Raw genomic sequence first — 26,615 nt, 5'->3', positions numbered from 1 at the left:
CGAACTTGGAACTCTGTAATGCAAGATACGTGACTGGCGGAAATACGACAGTTGTGTCGCCAAGCAGCTGTTGTTATAACGGGGTCGTTCTCCTGTTCCGTAAGTGCGTACCCGCGACGCGTTGAGACTCGGCAATCGTATATAACGCTTGGACAGGTGCATCCCCAAATTTGCCAAAATGACAACTACCGAGTGTCGTGAAACGTTAACAGACATTATATTTGTGCCGAGTGAGTATATGAAAATTAGTTCAGACTGAAAATTAGTGGGGAAGAAGATAGATGTTTGGAAATCGACTTCCTGGTCATTTATGTACCTATATATCCTTCGAGTTTCGTTGATGTGGGTCACTTCGCCTCGTGGTTCACGTTGGGTCTTCGTGAATATGCTGTGGCGAGAAAGATTAGAAAATACATTTTTGAGTTGACAATATTATTGTGATGCATCCCTAAATGGGCCCCTTTGAGTTAATGATGTTCGCGCATGCGTAGTGTATGGTTCCGTCATTAAAAGTTATCTAAACAAGAAGCACGTTGTTGGTCATCTGTCCCGGTATTATTACACTGGTGTCAGAAGTAAAAAGAAGATTAACATCGCCAATTAGCAAACTCACATTCGGGTTTGCTAACTTTCAAAGGGTTTGAAGTGTTTCGCCGATATTGCCTCTGCTTTGTAGGTGCACTACTGTGCGATCTACGCGAGATTTCGCTGCCGGGCGGTTCAGCTTACCACTGAAAAATCGTTTGACATTTTATGTGCTATAATCTTCGCCCCATAGTTTTTCTAAGCTTTGGCATTGAAGAGATATAGTTTTTCGTTGTGTATTGCTGGTTGTTGAGCCCGCGTAACTTCGCGCATCAACTGGCCTAGTCCTGTTTTGTCGTCTGCTAGCCGATCGTTTTGTCCACTCTCTGTGTTGTTGCCTATTGAAACATGTGTCCTTGTCTAGTTTTTTGAGTGTATTTTCTGATGATTTTGCATAAACCTTACATGACACATAACCTTTCATTCAGATTTCTCAGATTTTCGCTTAGTATCATTAATTTCTGGCAAGGCGTCTGTGCTGTTGAACATCTGTCATCACAGTATCCGGCCAGACGGGCGTGTTTGTTTCTGCACATCCATGCTATTGCCCATTGATTTGACAGGTTGCCTTGTCATATTGTGCCAAACTTGCTGGTAAGGTTGTTTCTGTTTGTAATTCCATCAGCTAGGCTTATGTAATATGTTATTATGTGATAGTTGGCACGATCTAGCTGTTTTAGTTAAAGTTGACCTACTTTAGTCACAGAATTTCACTTCTGCAACTGGATGTGTTTGTTTCTGCACCTTCATTCTTAAACCTGAGGAGGCTGGATTTTGACTTAATTACTGTGCCTCAGAAGTTCCACCGTAGTGGACACTGGGATTCACTGCGAATCCTTCAATAACTGTAAAGAGTTGTTTAAGGTGTGATTCACTGCGAATCACATGACAAGCTGAATGAGTGAGCGAGAGTTAGTGAAATTCATAGAAAGACACCCATTGAATGTGCCGGATTCGTCCTCTCCATTTATTCCAGTTCTTGTATCAGATAGTAAAGGACTGTATTTGAAAACTGCTGGTCCACTCAAGTGTTTAAATTTGCAATTTGTATGTGTGAGAGGGGGGACAACTGCAGATCTGGTTAGATGTCTTCGTCAAGAGTTGAGGCAAATCGTGGACACCTTTGAAAAACAACCTTATGTTTATTGGTGGACAGGAACCTGCGATATAACTGAGAAACTCCATGGTCGACTGCAAATAAGAAATTCAGAGAGAGAGACATGGCACAATTTTCGTAGAAAACTGAAGGAGGCTAGAGACATCATACTGGCCCTGGACGGAAGAATTAAAGTCATTGGAATTCCCACGTATTCCTTTTCTGCATACTGTGCAAGTGCACATCTGAAACATCCAGAAAGTGCAAATCTTCACGAGTTGGACCTTGAAGTTCAACATCAAGTTCATGAACTAAACATATACATTGAACATTTCAATAAGAAGCTAGGACGCTCCACACTGAAATTTGATGCAGATCTCTTAAAAACAAAACCAGGAAAGAGTCGTTACAATTTTAATCTTCTTCGTGACGGCATTCATCCAGGAGAACTTTTGTCAAGAAAGTGGCTTCACAAACTACAGTTGGACATTGTGAACGATTTATTCAGGGATAGAAGTTCTTCTGTCCTATCCATTGCTGCTGATCCTCAGGAAGTACTTGCCTTACGGTAACAGTCATGGACATGGGAGAGCCAGGGGGAGCTGAGGGAACTCATAAAATTAAAGATTCCAAGAACCAAGAGGATGCACAAGCATCCCTACAAGGAATGTTGGAGCTTGGTCAACAGACTGCCACATTAGTTGGGCTGATTAATGACCAGAGGCAGCAAATAAACGACCTACTTAGTATGAACAAAAGGCTGGTTTCGGAGTCGCAGAGAGACAGAGATCGCGACAGAGATTGTTTCACTTCGACACCGTATAGGGATCCTGAAAGTGAACGTGAGAACATGATGGCATCTTATGAGGACTCAAGCCCATTCGGAGAAGACCGGCGAAGGCAAGATTTTAGCAGGCAGGCACGGACTCTTCAAAATAACAGACACACTTTTGATAGATCCATGGGAAATTCACATGGGAACAATAGTTCCTTCTTTCAGGATACTCAACGCCCGAAAATGGCTTGCTTTGATGGAACCGATGATTGGGAAGGATTTATTTTACCATTTGAGCGAATGAGCCGTCGAAATGGGTGGTCAGATATCGAACGTCTGGATCGACTCCATAGCTGTCTAAGGAAGTCTGCAGCAAAGTTTGCCTATACCTTACCAGAAGAAGTTTTGGAGGATTACCATAAACTGAAAGAACAGTTGAAAGGGAGATTTGGAAGGGATGAACCACCTTCAACTTTAAGGAAGAAGTTGTCTGAACTTCGACAAAAGAATGAAACAATTGATGAATTCGCAGAATCTGTTAGGCGTCTGGCTGCAAAAGCATTCCCCTCCGTGCCATTAGCAATGCAAGAAGAATTGGCTGCAGAGGCCTTCCTAAAAGGAATTAGCAACACACGTATTGCATTTGAGGTTATGAATAAAGAACCAAAGTCTGTCTCGGAAGCTTTAGAACTAGTAACAACCCTTGAGCACAATTATAAAGCCACAGTAGGACGGGACTCAGAGGGAAAACAAAGTAGACGAGTGTCTTGGGACACCGCAAGCACAGGGGAGAAAGCGGTTACTACCTTAACTGAGAATAAATTCGAGGAAGTGATGAAACGAATGGAGAAAAGCATTTCAGACCTCACACTGGCTATAAAAGGAAAGATCCACGATGAGCAGATTGAAAGGGAGAAGTCAAAGGACTTAAGGTGCTACAAATGTAATCAGTCTGGACATTTCCAACGAGACTGCCACTTAAGCAGGTCACCCAGTCCTAGTCCAGCACGAAGGCGCTGGTCACCATCTCCAAACTACCGCAGGTCTAGGAGCAATAGTCCTGTCGAAAGCCCTTCAAAAATCAAAAGGCTGTCAGGCAACGGGAGTACCATGCTAGTTGATGTCACAGTGAATGGGAAAATATGCTCAGCTGTCGTGGATACTGGAGCTGATTGTACAGTGCTTTCTCAATCATTTGCAAAGAAACTCGGTCTTCAGCCAGGTAGTGAAGAAGTACAACTCTTAAATGCCCAAACAGGTAGGAGCATGACCGCTATTGGAGGTATGACCACTTTGATCAAGCTTGGATCTGAAGAGGTGGAGTGGCAGGTTTGCATTGCACCTATTAGTGACACGATGTTAATAGGAATGGATCTTCTTCGGCACCTGAATGCGATAGTTCTGACCAGAGATGGAGACTTGGTGATAAATGGGTCAAGAGTTGAAGGGAAGTCGCGGGGAGAAGGAACAGAATTTCGAGCAGCAAGAGTTAAGCTAGTAGCAAATGAAATCATCCCACCTAGATGCGAAAAAGTTGTTTTGGGAAGGATAACAGATCCTAGTCCATCAACTCTAGGTGTTCTTGATCCGAGTGATCTGCAAGATGATGTCCATGCTGGGTCAAGTCTGGTGTATATGGACAATGTGATACCAGTGCGAGTACTAAATGTAGCAGAGAAGGATGTAAAATTATCGAAGGGAACACTGCTTGGTAAGATAACTGAAGCAGAACAAATTTCATCAAGCAGCAAGCTCAGTGGAACAGTAAGAAGAGTGGAAACATCAGCACCCAAACAAAAACTGCCCCAGCATCTGGATGACCTGTTCCAGAAAGCATCAGCTGATCTGACCACAGTCGAAGCGAAGCAATTCAGAAGTCTCCTCTTGAAGCATCACGAGGTCTTTGCAAAGGACGACATGGATCTAGGAACCTTTTCAGAGGTTAAACACACAATTGAAACAGGGTCAGCTACTCCAATACGCCAGCCTGTACGCAGGACACCAATTGGATTCCAAGAAGAAGAACGAGCGCACTTACAGCTTCTGCTGGACTCCGGTGTCGTTGAACCATCCAGGTCAGAATGGGCATCCCCTGTGGTCCTTGTGAGGAAAAAAGATGGAGGAGTAAGGTGGTGTATCGATTATAGGAAGCTGAATGACAGGACAGTCAAGGACGCGTACCCTCTGCCTAAAATCGAGGAGTGCCTGGACACACTTGGACAAGCAACCTTATTCTCCACCTTGGATCTTCAAAGTGGGTATCACCAAATAGAACTTGCCAGTGAAGACAAGAACAAAACAGCCTTCATCACAAAGTTTGGCCTATACCAATACACTCGCATGCCTTTTGGTCTGTGTTCAGCTCCGAGCACTTTTCAGCGTGCAATGGAACTAGTTTTTCAAGGCATTCAATGGGAATATGTGTTGATATATTTGGACGACATCATTGTCATCAGTGGCAGTGTTTTAGAACACATTCAACGTCTGGATGAGGTCCTTACCAGATTGAACAGGGTTGGATTGAAGCTGAAGCCAAGAAAATGCCACCTCATGCAAACTAGAGTGTTGTTCCTCGGACACGTGATCAGCTCTTCAGGGGTTGAAACAAACCCGGAGCTTACCAAAACTATCAGATCGTGGCCGGAACCTACCCGTGAGAAAGAGCTCTCTGCATTCTTGGGCCTAACCAACTATTACAGGAAATTTATAAAAGGTTATGCCAACATTGCCCAGCCATTGTATAATCTCCTAAAGAAAGGGACCAAGTTCATTTGGAATAGCACAGCACAAGCTGCTTTCGAAGAACTTCGAGAAAAACTGACCAACCCTCCAGTCCTGGCATTCCCTAAGTCAGAAGGCACCTTCATCCTTGATACAGATGCATCAAATGATGCGATAGGTGCAGTGTTATCCCAGGTACAAGAAAATGAATGCAAGGTGATAGCCTATGCCAGCAGGACACTTGGAACAACACAGCGGCGATACTGTGTAACAAGACGGGAATTACTAGCGGTGGTAGCATTCATCCACTATTTCCGCCACTATCTCCTTGGACGTGAGTTTTTGTTGCGAACTGACCATGCAAGCTTGGCCTGGCTATTTCGATTCAAATCACCAGAAGGTCAACTTGCCAGGTGGCTAGAGGAATTGAGCCAATATCAGTTCATAATAGAACATAGAAAGGGCACTAACCATTCCAATGCAGATGCACTGTCACGCCAAAAAACATCAGTGGGTTCATGCAACTGCTACGATATTGGCACTAAACTGGTAGATTTACCATGTGGCGGATGCAATCATTGCCAGAAGAGACACACAGAATGGGAAAAATTTCAGGAAGATGTAGACGACATAGTCCCTTTGGCCATAAGACATGTCGAACTAAGGGAATCTAAAGACACTGAAGAAAAGACAGATGGGTTCAATTCTCTCACAGTAGAGGAGATCAAGAAAGAACAAAAGAAGGATCCAGATCTCCAGGAAGTGTACCATTGGCTTACCACCGGTACAGTGGTGCCACAAGAAATGATGTTCAGTGAGAGTCCAGCACTGCGCAGATATTGGCTATTCCGGAATCAGCTGAAGCTCCGCGATGATATCATTTACTACCAATGGGAAGGTTCTAGTGCACATGATTGGTCACTGCGGCTGATTGTGCCAGAAACACTGAAGAAGAGAGTCCTTAGTGTGAACCATGATGCCCTTTATGCAGGCCACCCAGGAAGCAGTAGAATGCTTGAACGGTTAAAGCTGCGATACTATTGGCACAATATGGCTGATGATGTGGAACAGTATGTTCTCAAATGTGCAACCTGCTGTGCTCAGAAGAAAAGTTGCAAGGCAGCAAGAGCCCCCCTGAAATCATACCAGGCTGGCACTCCCATGGACAGAATCCACATTGACATTCTCGGTCCTTTTCCAAAATCGGAAAGTGGCAACAAGTACATTCTGGTTCTAACTGACCAATTCTCCAAGTGGGCTGAAGCCTATGCGATTTCTGATCAAGAGGCAAAGACAACTGCACAGAAAGTTGTGGAAGAGTTCATTTGTAGATTTGGGACACCGGGAGAAATACATACCGATCAAGGGAAAAACTTTGACAGCAAGCTGTTTCGGGAAACCTGCACTCTGCTCCAAGTTTCAAAGACCAGGACCACTCCGTACTATCCGGCTTCAAATGGGGCAGTAGAAAGACTCAATAGGACTGTACTACAAATGATCCGCTGCTTTGTGAACACGGGTCAAACAAACTGGGATGCCTACCTACCTCTGCTGATGGCAGCATATCGTAGCACACCACATTCTTCTACTCGCATGACGCCGAACTTAGTCATGCTTGGCCGCGAGGTGAGCACCCCTTTTGATGTCCAGTCAGGCGACTTAATAGATTTCACTAACCTGCCGGACTATGTACAGGAACTACAAGCCAAAATGAAACTTGTGCACAGCGAAACTAGGAAAAACCTCAAGAGAGCCTGTAAGAGGCAAAAGCGCCTGTTTGATTTAAGAGTCAACAAGTCTCAATATGCCGTTGGGGATGTTGTGATGATCATTGACACAGCTAGAAAGAAAGGGAAGTCCCCTAAGTTACAACCGCAGTGGATTGGGCCCTGCCTTGTCACAAAGAGATTTGGTGATGTCTTGTTCGAAGTTCGTTGCCAGAAGAAATCGCGGGTTGTTCACCACAACAAACTGAAGCCCTGTTTGGCTGAGACCCTTCCTACCTGGCTGACCCGATGCAGGAGAAAGCTTACTGACCAAGGTACACTGGAGGATACTGTGGTAGAGGAGTACCAGTGTCCGACAACCCCAGAATTGAACTCAGACCAGGAGTCACTGCGACTTCCTGTGCCTGGAGTTTTAGAGAGAGCATCAAGACAGAGGCATGCAAACATCGAAAAGGAGGAGACATCCACAGAGCCGGAACTACATCCTTTGACCATGGAGTCATCCAGCAGTGAAGATGCAGAGGATCCGACAGGCGAGTTGGAAGTCCAGTCACAGCGACTGACTTTCCCAAAGAAAACCATGACTGATCAGTTGTCAACAGCTACCTACAGAACTGATGGTCGTCCGAAACGAATCACAAAGCCACCAGTGAAATTGAACCTGTGAAATGACTTTCTCTTACAAAAAAAAAAGGGGGGATAGTGTGATGCATCCCTAAATGGGCCCCTTTGAGTTAATGATGTTCGCGCATGCGTAGTGTATGGTTCCGTCATTAAAAGTTATCTAAACAAGAAGCACGTTGTTGGTCATCTGTCCCGGTATTATTACATTATTTATAACTGTAACATAACCCAAACTGACATGTTTCATATGGTGTCATCTTTAAAGTATATATGACTGTGTTTAATATCTGTGAGCACCATTTTACACGACTTACACTTACACGACGTACTCTGGAGCTTTGATCAGTCGTTCATTAGTAGACAATATCTAGTTTAATAATAACAGCCACGTTTGCCTATCAATACGGGGGTGTAGGGAGGTTACAAATTTACAAAAAACTGGATTGTTTTCTTGGGGTCAGAGAGACACTGAAATTTGTTGAAACAAGATTTCTTCAGTGTAGTTTAGTAGTAGTGAAAGACAGATTCGCTTGATTGTCTCTATTTTTCTCACAAAGTGATTCTTTTCTAAAAACATTTTTATATATTTGTTTGCATTAGCGTATGCTTTAGATATTTATTGATTATTATGGTCTTATGAGTAATACAGTATTATTTGAGCCAATATTCAAATTCGGATATTGATTGAAAACACAATTAAAAAACAAAAAATGTAGAAGAAATTAATGATTCATTTTCCGTAAGTATCATGCATAATCCGGACTGAAACGAAGTTCAAACTTTTAATGTTTTATATCCGTCATGCGCGGGGAACAGAGACGCACACGAGCTTCTGGCTGCTGAAGTCAGTTAGTTTGGGGTTATATTGAAAAATCAAAGGCAAATCTGCTGATCTGTAATTCAGCGACAGTCAGCTTGTAAAATCGCATCAATAAAGGTAGATGTATGTGTTGTATTCAGTTGTAAATAGAAATTAAGAGGTTCGGCCTCCGGTTTCTGTCGAGTTGCAAACCGAGGTACATCATCAGTTCACAGGGTGGAAATTAAAATGTTTATCGGTAATGTTTAACGGTAATCCAGTAGTTGACAATGACAAACTTGCCTTATGCGATGTGTTATTTGTACAAAGTTCTAATATCGCATGGTGTTCAATACCGGATAACGGTCATAATTATAAATTAGAGGCTGTTTCATTCATGTGTTTAAATAAAATGAGAATCATTCAGACAAGCACACTGAAAGTTTGTAGTCATGTTTTAGACCAACTTTTACCTCTTCATTCATTGTGACAATAAACTATACTCGTAGGTGACCAGTAAATTATTTGATCGCTTTAACCCCCTGGATGCCACAGGGACATATATGTCCTTCCTCTACATACCTCACTTGGAAGTCCATTAAAATTCTAAATATACCACGCATATATAAACACTTCACAGTTTTGAATTCTGCGGAAAATTCCCTGTTTCTTGATACCATCCACTATTATCTCATACCAAGCTAAAGTGCTTAAAATCGCCTTTCAAAATAGGCTTCATCGTACATGTCGCCATTTTTCAAACTGTACAAAATCGAGACTCACAGCGTTATTTGCAATATGTTTTGAAATGTGAAAATCGGATAATTACTGGGAGTAATGAACTTCAAAAATAGCATATTAATGATCACTGACATCACGTTTTCATGTAACCAGTAATGGCAGTTCTGAAACGTCACCGATGTTCCCAGAAGCGGTTGGGATGTTTTCGAATATACACTTACACGAACGCCGAAGTGCGCTTTCCGCCATATTGCATAGTGTTTACAAAATCACGTTTCGAGAAGGCGGGTATTCAGACGCCTATTACAACATGTATACTTCATAGTTAGCTGCGACTAATGCATCATTGAATTCCCCAAGCATCTTAGAATCAAATTACAAATGGTCTTTGTCACCAATACCAACTGTGTAGACAAAATGAAACGAAATATACTTTGTACGAAAACGAATGCTGTGCTCGAAAGACAGCGCTTGACTGAAATGTAAACAAAGAAAAATTCCAATTTTACACTGCGTAGCATTTTCGGAAATTTTCCAACATCCAGCAGTCTAATCATTGCTTACAATGGCTCCGTACGCTTAGTATATTCAAGGGAAGAGTATCGTAGCAAGAAAAAGCAAATTGAAAATAGATACAATGAAAACATTTTGTAATTCATAAGAAACTGTCAAACTTTTAGTGCAGCGTGACGCCATGACTGACGCAAAATCACGCAGAACGACAACGGTACTTATCGGCATTTCTGGCTTCTTCCGTCATTTACAATGTAAACGATAAGAACATATAAGAATACACGGATAGTCAAAATAATTCTGTTTACTTACATCTGACATTTATACACAAAAGATCCCTGAATCAAGCAAAAAGTCCTCGCCCTTCTCAGCGAAGCCGCCATTTTGAAAGAAATCGGTCATGGGTAGTGATGTCACACGTCAACATTGTTGCACATATTAGGCAATTGTTTTGAGGTGAAGGTCGGTTGAACAAGAGTAAACACAATGCCCATACCATTCTGATTGCACTTTTAGTATTGTGATGTATATTTTGCGCATCGTTCAGATATTTTTTCATGAAATTGATTTCAGTATCTACATATGCATGTATCCATGTTCAACACCATATCACGTGTGTATATAAGGTATGCGTTTTTATTCTTTGAAAGCTTTTGATTGTTTGAATAATATTTACATGGGAAATTGACTCAGTAAGTGTACTGTACCACATTTTAAGCCTCTACACAAGTGTTGGAAGATCACACGTAGCCATTACTGCAACATGTGCTTTAGTTCCCATGATGTGCAATATTCAATACGTTGAGACACATATTGCAGTTTCACATGAACAGGTTAATAAACAGCGATTTAATTCCAACTTTTAAGTAAACAGGATAATATTAATGGGAATGATTTGTACATTTTATGAAATGTAGGGGCACACATACTACTATTTAAAGGAATTGTCTTGTTCATTGTATTGGTTTGTGTCGTTTTTATAGACCAAACAATTATGAATATTAATTGACCTGGTGTGAGTTTGTCAAAAACGTTTTATGATTCATCATCATTTTTTTCGATAAAAAAGTCAATTCAAATTGGATTGAAATATATCTGATGGCAGAATATCTAAACAATGTTTATACGAAAATTGTTCAAAATTTATAAACCAGGTTGTGTCTTACTTTGGACAAGCCTTACGTCCATATTCTAATACTTCTGTATTGAAAAAGTGAAATAATTTCATAATCATAAGAGGAAAAGTCTATTTCCTAAATGAATTTTCAATGAATAGTTAAGTGTTGTGAAATTTTCATTTACGCTAAATTAATTCCAGACAGGTGCGCGTGTTGCTCACAATAAGATACGTAGTAATTGTTGATATATTCAGAACACTATTTCAGTGGTAAAACCACTCATTTTATATTTTGGCTAAAAAGTGTTGAATTCTGACACAGAAGCCAAGATCTTTTACACATTGAGTGGAAATAAGGTTACATATATACTAATCAGCAACCAGAGTCGTCTTTTTTCCAACGTCACAAAATGCACAAAACATGCCGTGATGTCAACTAAAATGTCGCATTATTTTCAGTTATTTCATTACATTTGAAAATGTGGCTGTTACTCCGTTAGTAATGATGCAAAATTTATCAAAATACATCTACACAAACAGGAGAATATGGGAATCTAAGAACTAAATTATGTATCGGATAGGGACATCAAAATCGCTATTACCTGCTTTTTGATGTAGTACACTGGCATCTTTTCTTACAAATTGTGAAACTACCTAGATGTATCCTCTCACATTGGGGAACTTTGTATTGGAATAGTTTGGTTCACTGTGAACAAAACATAATGAAAATATACTGTCTGTATCCACAGCAAATCCTCTCCATGTGATCTGAGTTACATTGACCTAATGTAAACCATAGCAGAGTTATGCCCCCTTATCTTTATACGTGCATGACCTCTCTGTTGAAGTTTGACGTCATAGAAGAAAATCGATTTTTGACATTTATTGTTGGTCATTTTTGATTTTGTGAGTGTGACGTTATGCATTAGCACATACACCCATTTCATATACACTTATGTCGTTCAGATATCAAGCTGTATATTCTTCGCTCACACTTTCCGTAAAGATGCCAAATAAAAAAAGTCGTAGCAGAGTGCAATTATTGGTGCACGATGAGAAACGGAGAAATTTACTGTTTTTCAACACACACAAAAGTTTTGTACAACCTTTAGCAGTGTCTGTTTTTCAAACCCCTGAGGTAGCCACACTTATATTTATACCAACGGATAGGAAATTAAATATTCTACATTTCTGTGCAATTTTATGGCCGTACGCAGATCCAGGACCACGCGTGCGCAATTCTCGCACAACGTTCACTGTTCAAACCTTACGAAAATGTGCGCCTGGAAAAAAACTCGGCATCCAGGGGGTTAACTGCTCTTGGAAAACTTCTATTTAAAATGTAAGGAAAACTTCTATTTCAAATGTAAACGGTTCAACGAACAATGGAGGTGATAAGTTATGAACTTACGCCACCTTTAAAGTATCATCCTGAATTTTATGTATTTAGCCACATGCCTTGTTTGTATAAACATGCTGTAGCATTTTTAGATGTGGTGCAGGTGCCCTCAGACTTGAAACTGGGCGTTATAATTGTACTTCTGTAAAAGAAAGACCATGTTTTTACTGTAAAGATTTTCTTAAGATGAGTGTCGTATTTGACTGCAGTGTCAAGTGTGTTCTTTTGAAAGTGGTGTCCTTTTTAGTAAATGTGAGCAGCTTATTGATTTATTAAGTGATTTTGATAAGATCAGATTCTTACTGTCCAATCCACAAGCATCTTTTAATACAACTAAAACCTGCTTTCTTATCTTACGACGACATGCCATTTCATACTGTAAATATTTACTATATCCCTTACCTACTTTTAGTTTTAGTACTGTATATATTTTATCGTCTCTCATAAGTCAGTAAAGACTGGCTCAGCATTTTATTATCCCCTTCTTTGTATATATATAACTATATATATAGAGAGAGAGAGAGAATGTTGAGGTGAGACTCAAATAAATTATCAGTCAGTCTGTCTGTCTCGTAATGGGATGAAACCATGCAGCAAGGTCATGATATGATATCTATAACAATACTTAGGTAACATATGTCATATCTGAGATTCCTAACCCACTCGGCCACCGCGACTTCCAACACAGGGGCGGCTGACTTTGTGTGCTGGCGATTAGGTGCCTGACTCTGAGGGTGTGAGTTCAAATCCTGGATGGGACTCAACCAAAAAAGCACTAGAATTTGTACTTTACTAAGAAAGTGAAGTCCCCAATATGACATGTTGCATTTGACCACTTTCTAATGGCATTGTGTAATCAATACATGGTAGGACATGGTGCCATACATTCCATGATACAAATATTTTAAGTTCTTGAGAGACATGTAGAAGTTGCTTTTCAGGTATAAGACAAAATGTTATGGATGTCAATTTCTTCTTTATTGTTAACACAAAATTTCTAGGCAATTCCTCACCCCTTCGTCAGCTGGATACAACAGGCATGCACGATATATATACAAGTAATGTACATGAAGCCAGAGGGATGATTTTAAGCGTGTATATACAATAAACAGCAGATTATAAGACAAAAGAGTATGAAATATACAAAAGCAGTGTGATGTTGTTATTGTGAATCAAGTGGCTAAGCGATAGAAAACAACAAGTTTGATTAGTGTACAATAGGGTGGCTGATAGTCTACGATATTCAAAAGCTGGGATAGGATGCAAAAGCTGTTACAGTGGATTAAGAGGTGATGGTGAAGCCTCAAGTCTAATTAATTTCCCAGATATTGGGTAGGTAAACCCCTGGATCTGTTGTGCTAATCTTTTGATGCTAGTAGATTCTGAAATGTGTCATTGCCAATCATGGATGTTTGCTGCAGTGATGGTTTTTCGCTTGCCAATCAGTTGAGTGTCATTCGTCACAGTGTGTGAACACAGAGAGCTGACTTTCTATCTGCTTTATCTACCAGAGTTTTGTGCTCTTTGATCCTAATATTAATAGGGCAGGATGATACAAATTTAGTAGGAAATATGTAATTCATTATTGTTCTAATGGGATATTTATACAGCGCGCATATTCATGCAACTGTGGTTACTCAAGGTGCTGGTATTTTTTCCTTCAATCTTTGGATGTCAGCCTCATTGTCACATCGTATTATCAATCTCAACTCTTTAGGGAATACATGTATACAACTCTTGTTGCTACTAGGCATGCTGAGTTTATCGTGGCTCTCTCATCCTAACTAGGAACCCAATTCACAGCTGGGTGGACTGGGACACATAGTCACAGTACTTTGTCCAAGTTTACTGCACATTGCTGTACCCGCAACTAGGTGTTTGATGTTGTTCATGTGGCCACCATCTGGTGATGTATCAACATATTCGTGGCTTCTTTAAAGTGTGCAGGGTCGTGTACTGTACACTATTATACACTATATATGCTATCATAATATTTGTATTGACGTGGAAAAAATGTATCATCTGGTGTGTCATTGCATGAAAACTCATGGTGCTACTGTGTGTTGATGTGTTTCATCCCTAAATGTAATTTTGTAATTAATTACTCGTTTTTATGCAGGAAACTTCAGCACCCATGCCTCAGATTTGATATGGATACTGGAATGTTAGCCCAGATCTGAGATTATACACTGTTTTCTGTTCACAGTGATGGCAGAGTGTGGTGTCAAAACCATCGAAGGCTTCGCAAATGATGTCGTCACTAACTTAGAGCGAAGGGAAATGAAACGTGTTGGTGAAATATATGATAAACTTCAGAAAATGAAATCAAGTGATATCATGAAGCATAAATTCAACTACTGGAAAGTAATGCAGTGCCTGGGGGAGGTTGGAATTGAAAAAATTATTCTGACAATCAAAACAAACACTCTCCACTCATGTCACTGCCATGTGTATTCCAACCTGTTTGAGGCGATGAACCTTTTTTGTGAATGTCTGACTACAGTGAATGTCATTAAGAGAGTCCTGTACCACAGACAGGCACTTGTGCCGATTTTCTTTGAAGCTCTGAGACAGACGAAGGAACCCAGGCTTGTGAGAACAATGCTTGTTATCATGTATCGGTGTCTCATTGTTGGTAAACAGTCTTTGGTAGAGTTGTACATGTCAAATAAGATTCTTAAAGACCTTCATTCAGTTGCCCAGAAACAGGTTGTTATCAATGAAAACTCTGTAGATATTGTGGAATATAATGTAAAGTTATTGTACGGGTTGGTAATTCATGGAGGTAAAAATGTTCGTCATCAAGTGCGGCAGTCGTCAGCTATTATTGCTGTTGAAGAGTACATACAAGGCCTGGAAAGAAAGATTGGTCCCAAAATAATCCGTTATACAGATCCTGTATTAAAGTACTGCACTGCTCTTCAAATCGCGCTGGATGGAGGGACGCAGTTAACAGACAAACAGTCTCTGCGCGACATTCTTAAGGAGGAGTGTAAGAGTGAAAATGGACATGTCATCTTTTGTTCAGCGCCATGTTGTCGCAGACAGTTCCAGGAGGAAAGAGACCATTTTCGTTACTGCGGAGCGTGTCGGCTGTCTCGCTACTGTAGCAAGCAGTGCCAACGGGAACACTGGAAGGTGGCACACAAGGAGATGTGTCTCAAACTGGAGTGTTATACACAAGATTTATGATTTTGTTTCTGTCTTTTTTTTTTTCTTTTTTTTTTTCCCCCCAAGTCCTTGATTTAATGTCTGTTTCATCAGATTTTTATATGGATGAATGAATCTTCATGAAAGTGTGTGAATCTTTGTTCACAAAGGAAATTAACTATGATTTGCCATCAATATTGTCAATATTGATGAAGTAGCTCTGTGGTTTATTTGTGAGGTTTGAGCTAATTTATCGATACTTTTCATACCCAGTCAACACCAAATCTGCAACAAATTTCAGTGAACATCCATAAAAGTAAAGTTACAATTTCATAATTAATGTGAATATAATTAATTGGCTATAATTAACATAGTTACTTGACAGCTTGGTTGATATGACTCAACTGATTACAGCAGGCAAAAGAGGTTAAGGTAAATTTATGATTGTATCGAATACCATATGGTTTGGATACTCAGAGAGAAAAAAACACAACTTAAAAATGTCTCACTATTTTATTTAAATTTAGTTATTTTCCAGTTTTACTGTAAGTTTTATGTCTCAGATACACCCCTGTACTTATTTTCTCATTTCATTGTTTAACCTAAATATTGGCTAATGTTTATATTTTAATACTTACTTTAATTTGTTATACATTTGCTTTTTTAGTGAAGAAAGTCATCATCAATGAACGTTTGCTCTTGTATGAAAATTGTCTGTTCTTGCTGAGAGGACCCGTGAAGGTCCCAGGGTAGAATAGGCATTCAGCAACCCATGCTTGCCATAAAAGGCGACTCAGCTTGTCGTTAGAGGGGACTAACGGGATCAGGTGGTCAGGCTCACTGACTTGGTTGACACGTCATCGGTTCCTAATTGTGCAGATCAATGCTGTTGTTGATCACTGGATTGTCTGGTCCAGACTTGATTATTTACAGACCGCCGCCTGTAATATTGCTGAGTGCAGCGTAAAACTAAACTCACACACTCACTCTTGCTGAGAGACAGTTCTTTTCTTACAGGCTTAAAGTGGAAGAGTTATTTTTCCACTTCAATGTCGCATAATTAATGTTTTGGTTAGATAAAAGAAGCATTGTATATAGATTTGAATTCACGTTATAGTGTATTATGTGCTCAGTGCTTTTTGTTGATGCGCTTTTTTGTAGGGCATGGGTTGCTAAAATTAATCTGCCAAAAGCATCATGCAGAGTTGTGTTCCTTGAATATTCCAGGAACCTGTGAATGTGCTCGAGAATACACATCTGCTCTGATTATGTTGTTAGCTTTGTGAGCTCCAACTCAATGCTTGTGGGTTTCTCAGATACGATAATGTCTTCGAGTTGCATTACTTTAGGCTTTCCTCCTCCTTACACACCTTGATGTATCTGATATATTGTTCTAAGCAGCCATAAATCCATCTACAACCATTGACAGTTCAATATTAGTCAGAGGCTGTGGATGTTAGTGACAGATAACAACCTCTTGATGATAGTCCTTATCACAGAATATATATGTATATTTCTGTACTAGTTCTCCCAGCTTCTACATTTTCAAATTTGCCACAGACTGAAACTGACAATAAATGTAAACCAGATTATCATATTTGCCCATTTTCAACAGTAGTATCCATAGTGCCAGTGAAATAAATCTTGAAATTAGGTATGAGGACTTATTAAGATACCTTTTAAAAATTAAATTACTTTTCCATTTTTTTATGTTACATTGTTCAACAGTGGGTGTTTTGGTTGGAATGTTCTTTATTATAGATGCATATTTTGTATGAATATTTTCCCAAACTGTTTGTCGACATATTTGTGTGGACATAAATGTTTAGAGAATAAAAGGTGTAATTTTTGTGAGTGTTAGGAAAAACATAACATGAAGTGCATGAAATATTCTACATTGTGTTGAACATACTAACTTTACTCACGAAAAGAGGCTTTGTAGTAATCGTGCAAGATAATTTTGTATTTTACATTTTTAAATATTTATGTTCATTTATGGACTCGCAAAGACATTGATTCAATTAAGATTCTGTCTGATATGTTTTATTATGCATACATTTAAAAATTGAAATAAATGGTTTTACTGCAACATGGATTGATTTGTTTTAATTGGACTCTGATTGGGTACTTTCTGATTCATTGTAATTGGATTTGTTTTATCGGGCCACACATTAGGGTCTGAACTAGAATAATGTTCTTAAGTAACCTTTGCTTGTCACAAGAGGCAACTAACAGGATTGGGTGGTCAGGCTTGTTGACATGGTAAACATGTCATCGGTTCCCAGTTGCACAGATCGATGCTCATGCTGTTGATCACTTGATCATCTGGTCCAGACTTGATTGTTTAGACCCCCACCACATGGCTGGAATATTGCTGAGTGCTGTGTAAAACTGAACTCTCTCACTCGCTCTTCATTAGGCCAGACCAATGTAGTGTCCCGAGCCGTGATATTGCTGAAATATTCCTAAAAGATGTGAGGGAGTTTAGTTTTACTCTGCACGCAGCAACATTTCAGCTATATGGCGGCAGTCTGTAAATAATCGAGTCTGGACCAGACAGTCCAGTGATCAACAACATGAGCATCAATCTGCGCAACTGGGAACCGATGACATGTGTCAACTAAGTCAGCAAGCCTGACCACCTGATCCCGACTAGCGTAGTCGCCCTTCTATGGCCAGCATGGGTTGATGAAGGATTCTCCTAAAATGAAATTGTCTCCACTTTCAGCTGAAAACTGGAAACTCCCATTAAAAGAGCACTTATATTTTTTGTGTTTTTCATCACTAACCCAACCCTCCTAATTTTATTACAGACCCCAAATTCCATTTCAACACTGCTGATTTGAACCTAAAACATACCACCTCGTCATATATATGTTTATCTATCTAAAATGTTTTAATCAGTCGCATGTCCAAAGAACATGTGAAATTGTAATAAGAATTCAGTATAGTTTTTTTGCCCCCAACCAACCCATAATCAGAATTTAGAGGCTACGTGAAACACAAAAAGTGATGCCCTTATTTACTCACAAACGACCAAAGAGAAGTTAAACTGCAAACAAAATTAACTGAGGCAATCAAAACACTACTGTAAACACCAGTCCGATCAGCACAGACGTTCAAATGACAGTCCAAATCTTACATTTTCTTGTTACAATGTTACATGTTACAAAATCAATAGAAACCAAAGTTTTACACTTACTACACAAATAGCCATGATGAGGGTGTGTGTCCACTGCCAAATGCTGTTCACTGGTGGGTATTCAGTGTGGATATTTGAGGTCCCAAAGTTTCCGTGTTGATATGATGTGAATATGTGTATCATTGTTGGTCTCAAGTTGTGATAAGTAAGTACCATGAAATGCTCGATTTCAGCTTTTAGACCTTGCACTGGTGCAGCCTGACACTGCTAAATGCAGCCTCTATTGTACATAAAACTTGTACTATATGCATGTTATATTTCAAAGAACAGAGTTCCTCATCATTCTGTTTTCAAGCTGAAGACACTTGGAACGACTCTGATTATTGTAGGAACACTGACTGAATTACTTACCATTCATGAAAGTTTAGGCATTAAGATAAGTAAATTTCTTTTGTTATAATACTGTTCCAAACTGTCTTTACCAAAACTCAAGCATTATACACAATTTTATACTAATCAGCAGTGCAACCTGTTTTTATTTGGTGCCATAAGGTGATTATCCAAGGTTTGCACTGAGTGCATTCCGGTTCATTTCCATTAATCGACCCTTGCTATGACACCGTATTATTTCACACCTTACGTACAAACAGGCAATAGGAAGAGCATCATCTTGTAACACCAATCTGGGTTTGATTCACCTCGTGACCTAAAGGCATGAAGCCCATCTGTGGTCTCCTCCATCTTGATATTGACAGAATATTTCTATAAGTGACACAAGTCCATGCTTGCTCACATTGATAATCCTGGCACGTGTGAGTACTACATCATTCTACAAAAGCTGTTACTCCTCCAGATTGTGGAGAAATATTGAATCCTTCAATAAACCTTCCCTCTAACACTAGAATCAGAATCAATGAGTCAGTATGGTTTTAGGCTAATTCTACTAAAGCTGTTACTCCTCTTTTAGTAATATTCCAGCAATAGCACGTTGGGGACACCAGAGATAGGTTTCACAAATTGTACACGTGGGGAATCAAATCTGGGTCTTGGGTGTGACGAGCCAACACTTTAACCATCAGGCTACCCCATCACCCCAGGATCAAAATCAGACTGTTCTATTGCCTTGTCAGTGTTTGGCCATAAGCATGAACCTGCAACAGTAAAGATGCAAGGTAGCGATCTGGATATATTCTGTTTTGCTACAATATTTGGTAGAAATCATCCTGTGGCTGAGAAACAGAAAATGCTGTAAAGTCCAGGCCCTGATTTATTGAAACAAACTTAAGACTGGGTTTTGATGGAAGTTATGCTTTAACTCAAATTTGAGAAAACAAAGGCAAATGCACTTCCCAAATGAACTCAAATCAGTATTAAACTCAAACTTGGTAAACAATATGAGTTTGGTTTGGAGTTGTTTGGACTTTTTTTATGGCAAAAATGCAGTTAATTTAAAAAATTCTGTTCCAAATTGTCAAACTAATTTTGAAATTTAAGTAAAACCTAAAGTTTGTTTCAAGACATCGAGGCCAGGTCACGTGTTTACAATTCTGGTGAAACCTAAACACAGGTAGGAGGTTCACATACCTTTTTGGAAGCCATTTGCCTCGAAGTTTCAATTATCGATTTCAGGTAAGTTGTAAAGGATAATATATATTACCACATTCTGTCAAGGGAAATATGGGGTTTTATTAGTCCAGACTAAAGTTGTATTCCCCAAAACGGAGGTGAATACAACCTTACTCATGACTGATAAAATCCTGTATTTCCCTCGACACGATGTGATAACGCATTTATCTAGCCGAATGATTTTACTTAATTACAACAAAACAATATGCATCGACACAAGCTGATCGACTGACCTCTATGGGGCATATTACTAAGGCTTGGTGATGCATGCTTTTCTCACTTCATGTGGTCACCAAGGCATTGCAGGATGAGACTTTTGAACTACCTGCTTGCAGATTGTGATGGGTGTACATGGTATATTATCACAGTCGTGTGAACCAATCAAAACTTACTTGAGGCTGGACAATGAGTCTTTCACTGCATCAATATGAAACTAAACTGCATTTGCCCAAATATATATAACATTATCAAAATATTGTCCAAAATGTGTGACACTGTGAATTTAACATCAAGTCGTTCCATGTAAACTTGACTACTATCTTGCGTGTTAAGGGAACAAACAGTGGGTCTGAAGATGACCAAATTTATTCTTCTATTTTTCAAAACAATACCACAACAGCAAATGCCATAAGATACTGAGTATTTGCATTCAAAGCAGAGTTGTGTCTTAAAAACCACATCAAAAATCTTTCAATCATGATTTAATCATCATATCCTTAATCTTTTTCAATGTCAACTGATGTCCAGCGCATTATTCCACACCAGGCATGAGATACAGATCTTCTCTGGGTATGTAAACTTCTTGTTATACACATCTTACAGATTTTGTTGTCACTCATCAACTTCAGGCAGCAAGTTTAGCTTCTGATAGTCTTTGGGCCACATTATCCCAGTTGGCAACATTGAAAATAGCTTTGACATAATCTGGCCTGACATTCTTGTACTGGAGATAGTAGGCATGCTCCCAGACATCAATGCCAAACAGAGGAATAAGTCCTGAAATACAGATGTAGGAGAGCGGAGTGAGGGGGTTTAGTTAAATGCCATACTCAGCAATATTCCTGCTATATTCAACAATCTGAGCATTGATCTACATAACTGGGATACAATGACATGTCAACCATGTGAGCGAGACTGCTTGATCCCATTGGTCGCCTCTTACGACAAGCATGTTCACTGAAGCTGAATGCAAACCCGAATCTTCCCTTTAAACTGTGTGAAGGGTTTGTAATTTTAAGAGACCAGACATCATTATTGTTTGTTTTTGTTTTTTCAGACTTACAATATTCTAGCTCTTTGATGGCAGTCTGTAAATAATGAAGTCTGGACCAGACAATCCTGTGATTCATATCATGGTCAGAGATCAGTGCAGTTGGAATAAGTTCACATGTATAATTCAAGTTAATGAGTCTGACCCTTGGTCCCGTATCAACTGTAACATGGTTTGCATAGATCAATCGTTTGTCACCAATATCTTCAACAGTGTAAATCGGGAAATTGTATATTCCAACATGGGACTCCTACTACGAACTGCACACTTATGGCCTAATACGTCCCTGTTACCTTCACCTGTCAAGCAGGTCTAGAAATGTACCTGTCACAAGAACTGACTTCCACCGCTTAAGACGTACCTGTTGTTGCCTGAAGAGGATCTTGGTTAGCACATGCAGACACTCTCAGTCGGCCGCTGACAGGGTTGAACCCAAGCCACGCCCACCCTGACCCCTGGACTGACACAGCAGATGCAGATAGCTCCTTCTTCATTTCCTCATAAGAACCAAAGTCACGCTTGATGCAGTGCATGAGGTCCCCATCTGGCTCCCCGCCACCATTTGGGCTGAGCACCTCCCAGAAAATGGAGTGATTAATGTGTCCGCCGCCATTGAACCTGAGAGCTGGCTGGAGGGAGATGATCGTGTTGATATCGTCTGGAAGGAAAACGCTGTATTAGTGTAACTCTCCTCACTCCTTATCAGACATGCTGAGGATTTCTGCTGTTATACTTGTTCAGATAAATACATACATAAATGTTTATAACATTGCTGTGGTACATACCTGCTTTTTTCTCAATTATTTCCTACTGTATGATGTATATTTTTTAACCACAAATATGCCAATACAGCCCTTATCTGGAGCATGGCTCAATCAACACCTTATTATGACAATCCTCCAAAGCTGCATCAGAATCCTGTAGGGCTGGGACACTACGCTATGTCACGATATGATTAGCATCACGATATTTTATGAATAACTCTTGACACAAAATTCAGATCTAAAAAGATTTGTGTTTAACAATAACACTTTTGTAATAAGCCAACAAGGAGTTCTATCACACTTGCATATTTGTCCCTAAATAGTATTTAAACATATTTTAGATAATAAAGTTCTGAAAAAGAGTTGCGTCTCATTTTGTATTGACACACCAGTCGACGATAAGAAAGCTGTATCCAATTTAAATGTATTGTGATGTATTGGTGCATTGGTGAATCATCCCAGCCCTAGAATCCTGTCTACAATTATTGTAAGAACAACGTTTCATCAATGGAAAATACTTAGAGATCAAACAAAACTTGAACAGTAAACCTGATTAACTTATGACTCATGAACTCTAACAAAATTCCATACAGCTGCATCAATTCAGAAAGTCAGTGGGAAGTATAGCAATCTGTCACTGACACAAGTCAACTGGATTTATGATCTGTTTAAACAGGCCAAGTACAATTCATGGCAGTTTGGTGGTATTCGTAGATATCATCACAATTTGGCCAATAAACATGCAGATATATCGCAACATCCCTAGAGGCTTGTCACATAGATGACCCAGGTTCGATTCCCCACATGGGTACAGTGTGTGCAACCCATTTCTGGTGTTCACCACCATGATATTGTTTGAATATTGTTAAAAGCGGCATGGATTTAAACTCACTCACTAATCCCTAGAGCAAACGAACAAACAAATATGGTTTTACGCTGCTTCTACCAATATTCCAGCAATATCAAGGTGGAGGGAACATCAGACATATTGTAACCATGAGGAGAATAAAACCCAGGTCTTCAACATGAAAAGTGGTTGCTTCAACCAATAGGATACCCCGTTGTACCTTCATCCCTTGAAGGTACAGGCTGCAACACTGGCCTTCAGTAACCCATGCTTGTCGTAACAGGTGACTATTTGGATCGGTTGGTTCAGGCTTCCTGACTTGGTTGACACATGTCAAAAGTTCCCAGTTGCACAGATTGATGCTCATGCTGTTGATCACTGGACTATCTGGTCCAGTTATTTACAGAGGAACATTTACTTACTTTTGGCTTCTGCTTCTGCCAGTTTCTCCTGGGCCACATTCAGGTTTGTGACGTACGTGTTGTGATGCTTCTGATGATGGAGCTTCATGATGTCTGCCGAGATGTAGGGCTCCAAAGCGTTATAGTCATAGGGGAGGTCTGGCAGTGTATGCTTCATCCTCACAGATGCTGAGGCGAGGCATGCTGCTGAGGGCACAGCCCTTGAAGAAATGAAACAATTTCAACTTGGCTATCACTGAAAAGTGAAATAGGAGCAAGCAACACTACCTGAAGCCCTAGTCTTGAATCGGTTGAGAAACAAATAAGAAAATGTTATTCCTACTCCTAATAATAGCAATCTTAAATTATCTGGAAATATTTGCAAACTAAAATATTCAGGGGGCGTAAGAGATATGCTACTAAACCTTTTCATTATCTACAAGGGCAAAATTATTGATGTCCATATTTTCTATACAATGCCGAAGGGTAAAATATGTAATCACTTTGACATGACCAATGCCATGTCTTTTCTGTTCTGTGACGCTGCATTCTACATGCCACAATGGCAGCAAGCTAGCCTGTGTTTGAAAGTAGATTTAGTTTTAAACTTTGCAATAAACAGAATACGATATATTATGTCCATATCATGGTATGTTTATGACACTCATACCTAGATATCAGTATATCCCTTGCTTTTGCTCAGCAAATACAAACATTTGGGCACTCTTGTCACAAACACAGGAAGACAAAGGCACTCATATAATATCCTCCATATAAAGACCATCTGACTGATGAATCACACCAAACTAAATTCAGACATGACATTCCCTAATTTACCATGGTTGATTTCAGTCACATGTCAAATTCTAGAATCAAGCCCAGTTGTCATAAGAGGCGACTAACAGGATCAGGAGGTCAGGTTCACAGACTTGGTTGACACATTTTATCAGTACCACATTCAAACTACCCAAACTACAAATGTATAAGAAATTGGAATATTTTGCCTGAAATTATTCTTTGGTGTCAAACGGAAATACTTGTTATGCCCTCTTTCAAAAGTATCCAACAGTCAAGACATGACATAAGTGCACGATCTTCAGTTGTTTCAAGATGAAAAACAAGCTTGTTTTTCTTCTTTCCTATACTAATTAAACATCACATTTTAACATGAGGCGAGAATAAGAACTATGTTCGTTAAGTCATGCATGCTCTAACCCTGTCGAGGGACAGTGACCTATAAACACTGAGTACATGTCTATAAACCTTGTGATAAGATGTATATATGAAGTAATATATATTTTGTTTCTTCAACTTTTGCCTTGAAATAAGTCTGATTCTGGACGCAGTGAGCTCTTTCCCCTACTTCTGTCACTAGCCTTGACTATAGTGACCTTGCGATTTCTTTGAAACGGTATGTTGACAAGCAGAAAGGGTAACATAAAATAACTATCCGGTAAATACTATATACATCAAAGTAACACGTGCAATATCAAATCACTGAAACATGTAGAAATGTATACCTTTTCACTGCAGAGAGCGTAGCAGACAACATGTTCGGCGCCTTGGATCAGCACAAACGATTGATCCAGTGTGATGATATTTTCCTTTAAACATTTGACACACGTTTTGTCCCACAAAGCGTCTGTTGAATATCTGATAAAAAAATTTTTCCTTGGTTTATTATTGGTCCGAATGTGTTGATTTAGATATTCCATCCCCTGTGAATGGGTGATCTTGTTTTCAAGAACCAGAGGACGAACGTAGAGATGCGAAATGTACAAAGCTGAGACATTCTGAATCATCTCTGGGGTTTTGTTGTTGTTGTTTGGGGGCGTTTTTTATTGTTAAAAGGTCCACGTTTGTGAGGTAACGTTTTTAGTTAATGATGTATAACGGCATGGTGAAAATCCTAGCGTAGCATCATTATCTGAAAAAGTACTCAGCCACAAAAAATGTCGTTCGACATCTGTTCCTCAGGAACGACAAAAATAAACCACCATTGGCAACACGACGTCTCCTGGAACGTTTTAGATGTGATAATGATTTGATTGCATTAGGTCAGAAAAAATAAAGTACCTGCTCGCTGGGTGTTGAGCAGAGTTGCTTCGAAAATATACCCAACAGGCAGGATCCAATGGGACAAATATGTATGGAACAGACGAAGAAAATTATCAAACACGCAATGTGAGTTACGTTTTGGACACTGTTCCTCTCGGGGGTACGTTCTTGAAATAAAAGATACCTTGTTGGGTAACCTATGTAAAGGACTCGAGTTGTTGGAGATCTGATATCCAAGGCGCCATATTTAGCTGTTCAAACGTCCATCCCTTGCGCAGGCAAGAAACCTACTAGTACTATCGTGGATTGGCCTGGTTTTGTTTGGTTCCTCCAAACCATACATGTGTTAGGATTTTAAATGTCAACGAACTCCAACCCTTTAATCCCACTAAAAGAAACAATGGAATACGAAGGAAAAGAACTATATTCACTAAGGTGGATCACTTTAATGTGTGTGCGCGTGCGCGTGCACATGCGTGCGCATTCGTGTGCGAGCGCTAAACAGGAACTCGCCCACGAGCCCGTTGCTAGTAAAACTCGAGCCTGTTGGACCGTTTACTCTTTTCCTGTGAAACTCCTGGTGGTTAAAGTGTTGGGTAGTCAAGCTGAAGGTCCAGGTTCGATTCCCCACATGGGTACAATGTGTGATGCTGAAATATTGCTAAAAGTGGCGTAAACTAAAATCACCCATTTACTCACTGTATGAAATAGCCAAAATAATGAGAGGCGTTCGGTTTGTCAAATTTTCATGATTCCTCATCAAGCCCCCATCATTAATGTGACAATAATCTCGGTGGCCTCTATATGGTTAATCCGTGAAGATCCGGGTTAAAACTGATCTTCACCAACCCATGTTTGCCTCACTTTGCGAGTCCGTGGAGCTGCAACAGAACACGTCATTCGCAGACGACAGCAGAAACTGCCTATTTGTTGAAACTAGCTATAGAAAATATAGGGGAATGTATCAGATCTTTAGTTAGGCCTCAGTTACAAAGTACACGTTATAAACGTGGGAGGCGAATATATCAATTTGTTGTTATGTCGTTATTTACATGTCGACATATGAAGGACGACCAAGCACAAAAACTACAGTGAGGTTTGTGGCAAGACACTGTGTTTCACTTCCTTAGACCGGTTTATGTACACAGCCAAGCTTTCCTCGCTTGAGAACAACGGTCAAGAAATTATCTCCCTTGAACTGTTTCGCGACTCCTCTAACTTAAATGGCACTGTAAACAAAGTAATTTTGTCCTGCATGCA

At 39.8% G+C, this 26,615-nt stretch overlaps 2 protein-coding genes across 4 annotated transcripts in view; one reads left to right on the top strand and one right to left on the bottom strand.

Annotated features, from left to right (window-relative positions):
• LOC137287230 (uncharacterized) overlaps positions 1-17,338 on the top strand; it is a 66,238-nt gene extending 48,900 nt beyond the window's left edge. The window contains exons 1-2 of one of the 3 annotated variants that reach the window (XM_067819421.1): positions 85-230; positions 14,304-17,332. In XM_067819421.1, the coding sequence (XP_067675522.1) occupies positions 179-230; positions 14,304-15,289 (1,038 nt within the window). In that variant the 5' untranslated portion in view covers positions 85-178 and the 3' untranslated portion in view covers positions 15,290-17,332. Of the gene's footprint in view, positions 1-84; positions 231-8,312; positions 8,466-14,303 lie in introns of those variants that run through there. The other 2 variants (XM_067819422.1, XM_067819423.1) reach the window with 2 other exon arrangements.
• A 3,246-nt stretch (positions 17,339-20,584) lies between these two features.
• On the bottom strand, positions 20,585-24,950 carry LOC137286606 (superoxide dismutase [Mn], mitochondrial-like). Its single transcript, XM_067818554.1, has 4 exons — positions 24,818-24,950; positions 23,319-23,518; positions 21,647-21,943; positions 20,585-21,011 (listed from the first exon to the last, which is right to left on the bottom strand). The coding sequence occupies exons 1-4, from the start codon at positions 24,847-24,849 to the stop codon at positions 20,860-20,862; spliced, it is 681 nt and encodes a 226-aa protein (XP_067674655.1). The 5' UTR covers positions 24,850-24,950; the 3' UTR covers positions 20,585-20,859.
• Positions 24,951-26,615: the final 1,665 nt, after the last annotated feature.

This window comes from Haliotis asinina, chromosome 6 (genome assembly GCF_037392515.1).
Source record: "Haliotis asinina isolate JCU_RB_2024 chromosome 6, JCU_Hal_asi_v2, whole genome shotgun sequence".
In the NCBI taxonomy this organism is placed as follows: domain Eukaryota; kingdom Metazoa; phylum Mollusca; class Gastropoda; order Lepetellida; family Haliotidae; genus Haliotis; species Haliotis asinina.
Note: the sequence above shows the minus strand (reverse complement) of the source record. Positions and strands in the feature narration are given on the sequence as shown.

What these genes read in the sequence shown, in the direction of transcription:
- LOC137286606 (XM_067818554.1), bottom strand. Translation starts at nt 24,849, where the DNA reads ATGTTGTCTGCTACGCTCTCTGCAGTGAAAAG. An exon ending in ACGCTCTCTGCAGTGAAAAG is followed by an intron (nt 23,519 to 24,817) that starts GTATACATTTCT and finishes CATTTCTTCAAG; the next exon opens with GGCTGTGCCCTCAGCAGCAT. An exon ending in TCCTCTTCAGGCAACAACAG is followed by an intron (nt 21,012 to 21,646) that starts GTACGTCTTAAG and finishes TCTGTATTTCAG; the next exon opens with GACTTATTCCTCTGTTTGGC.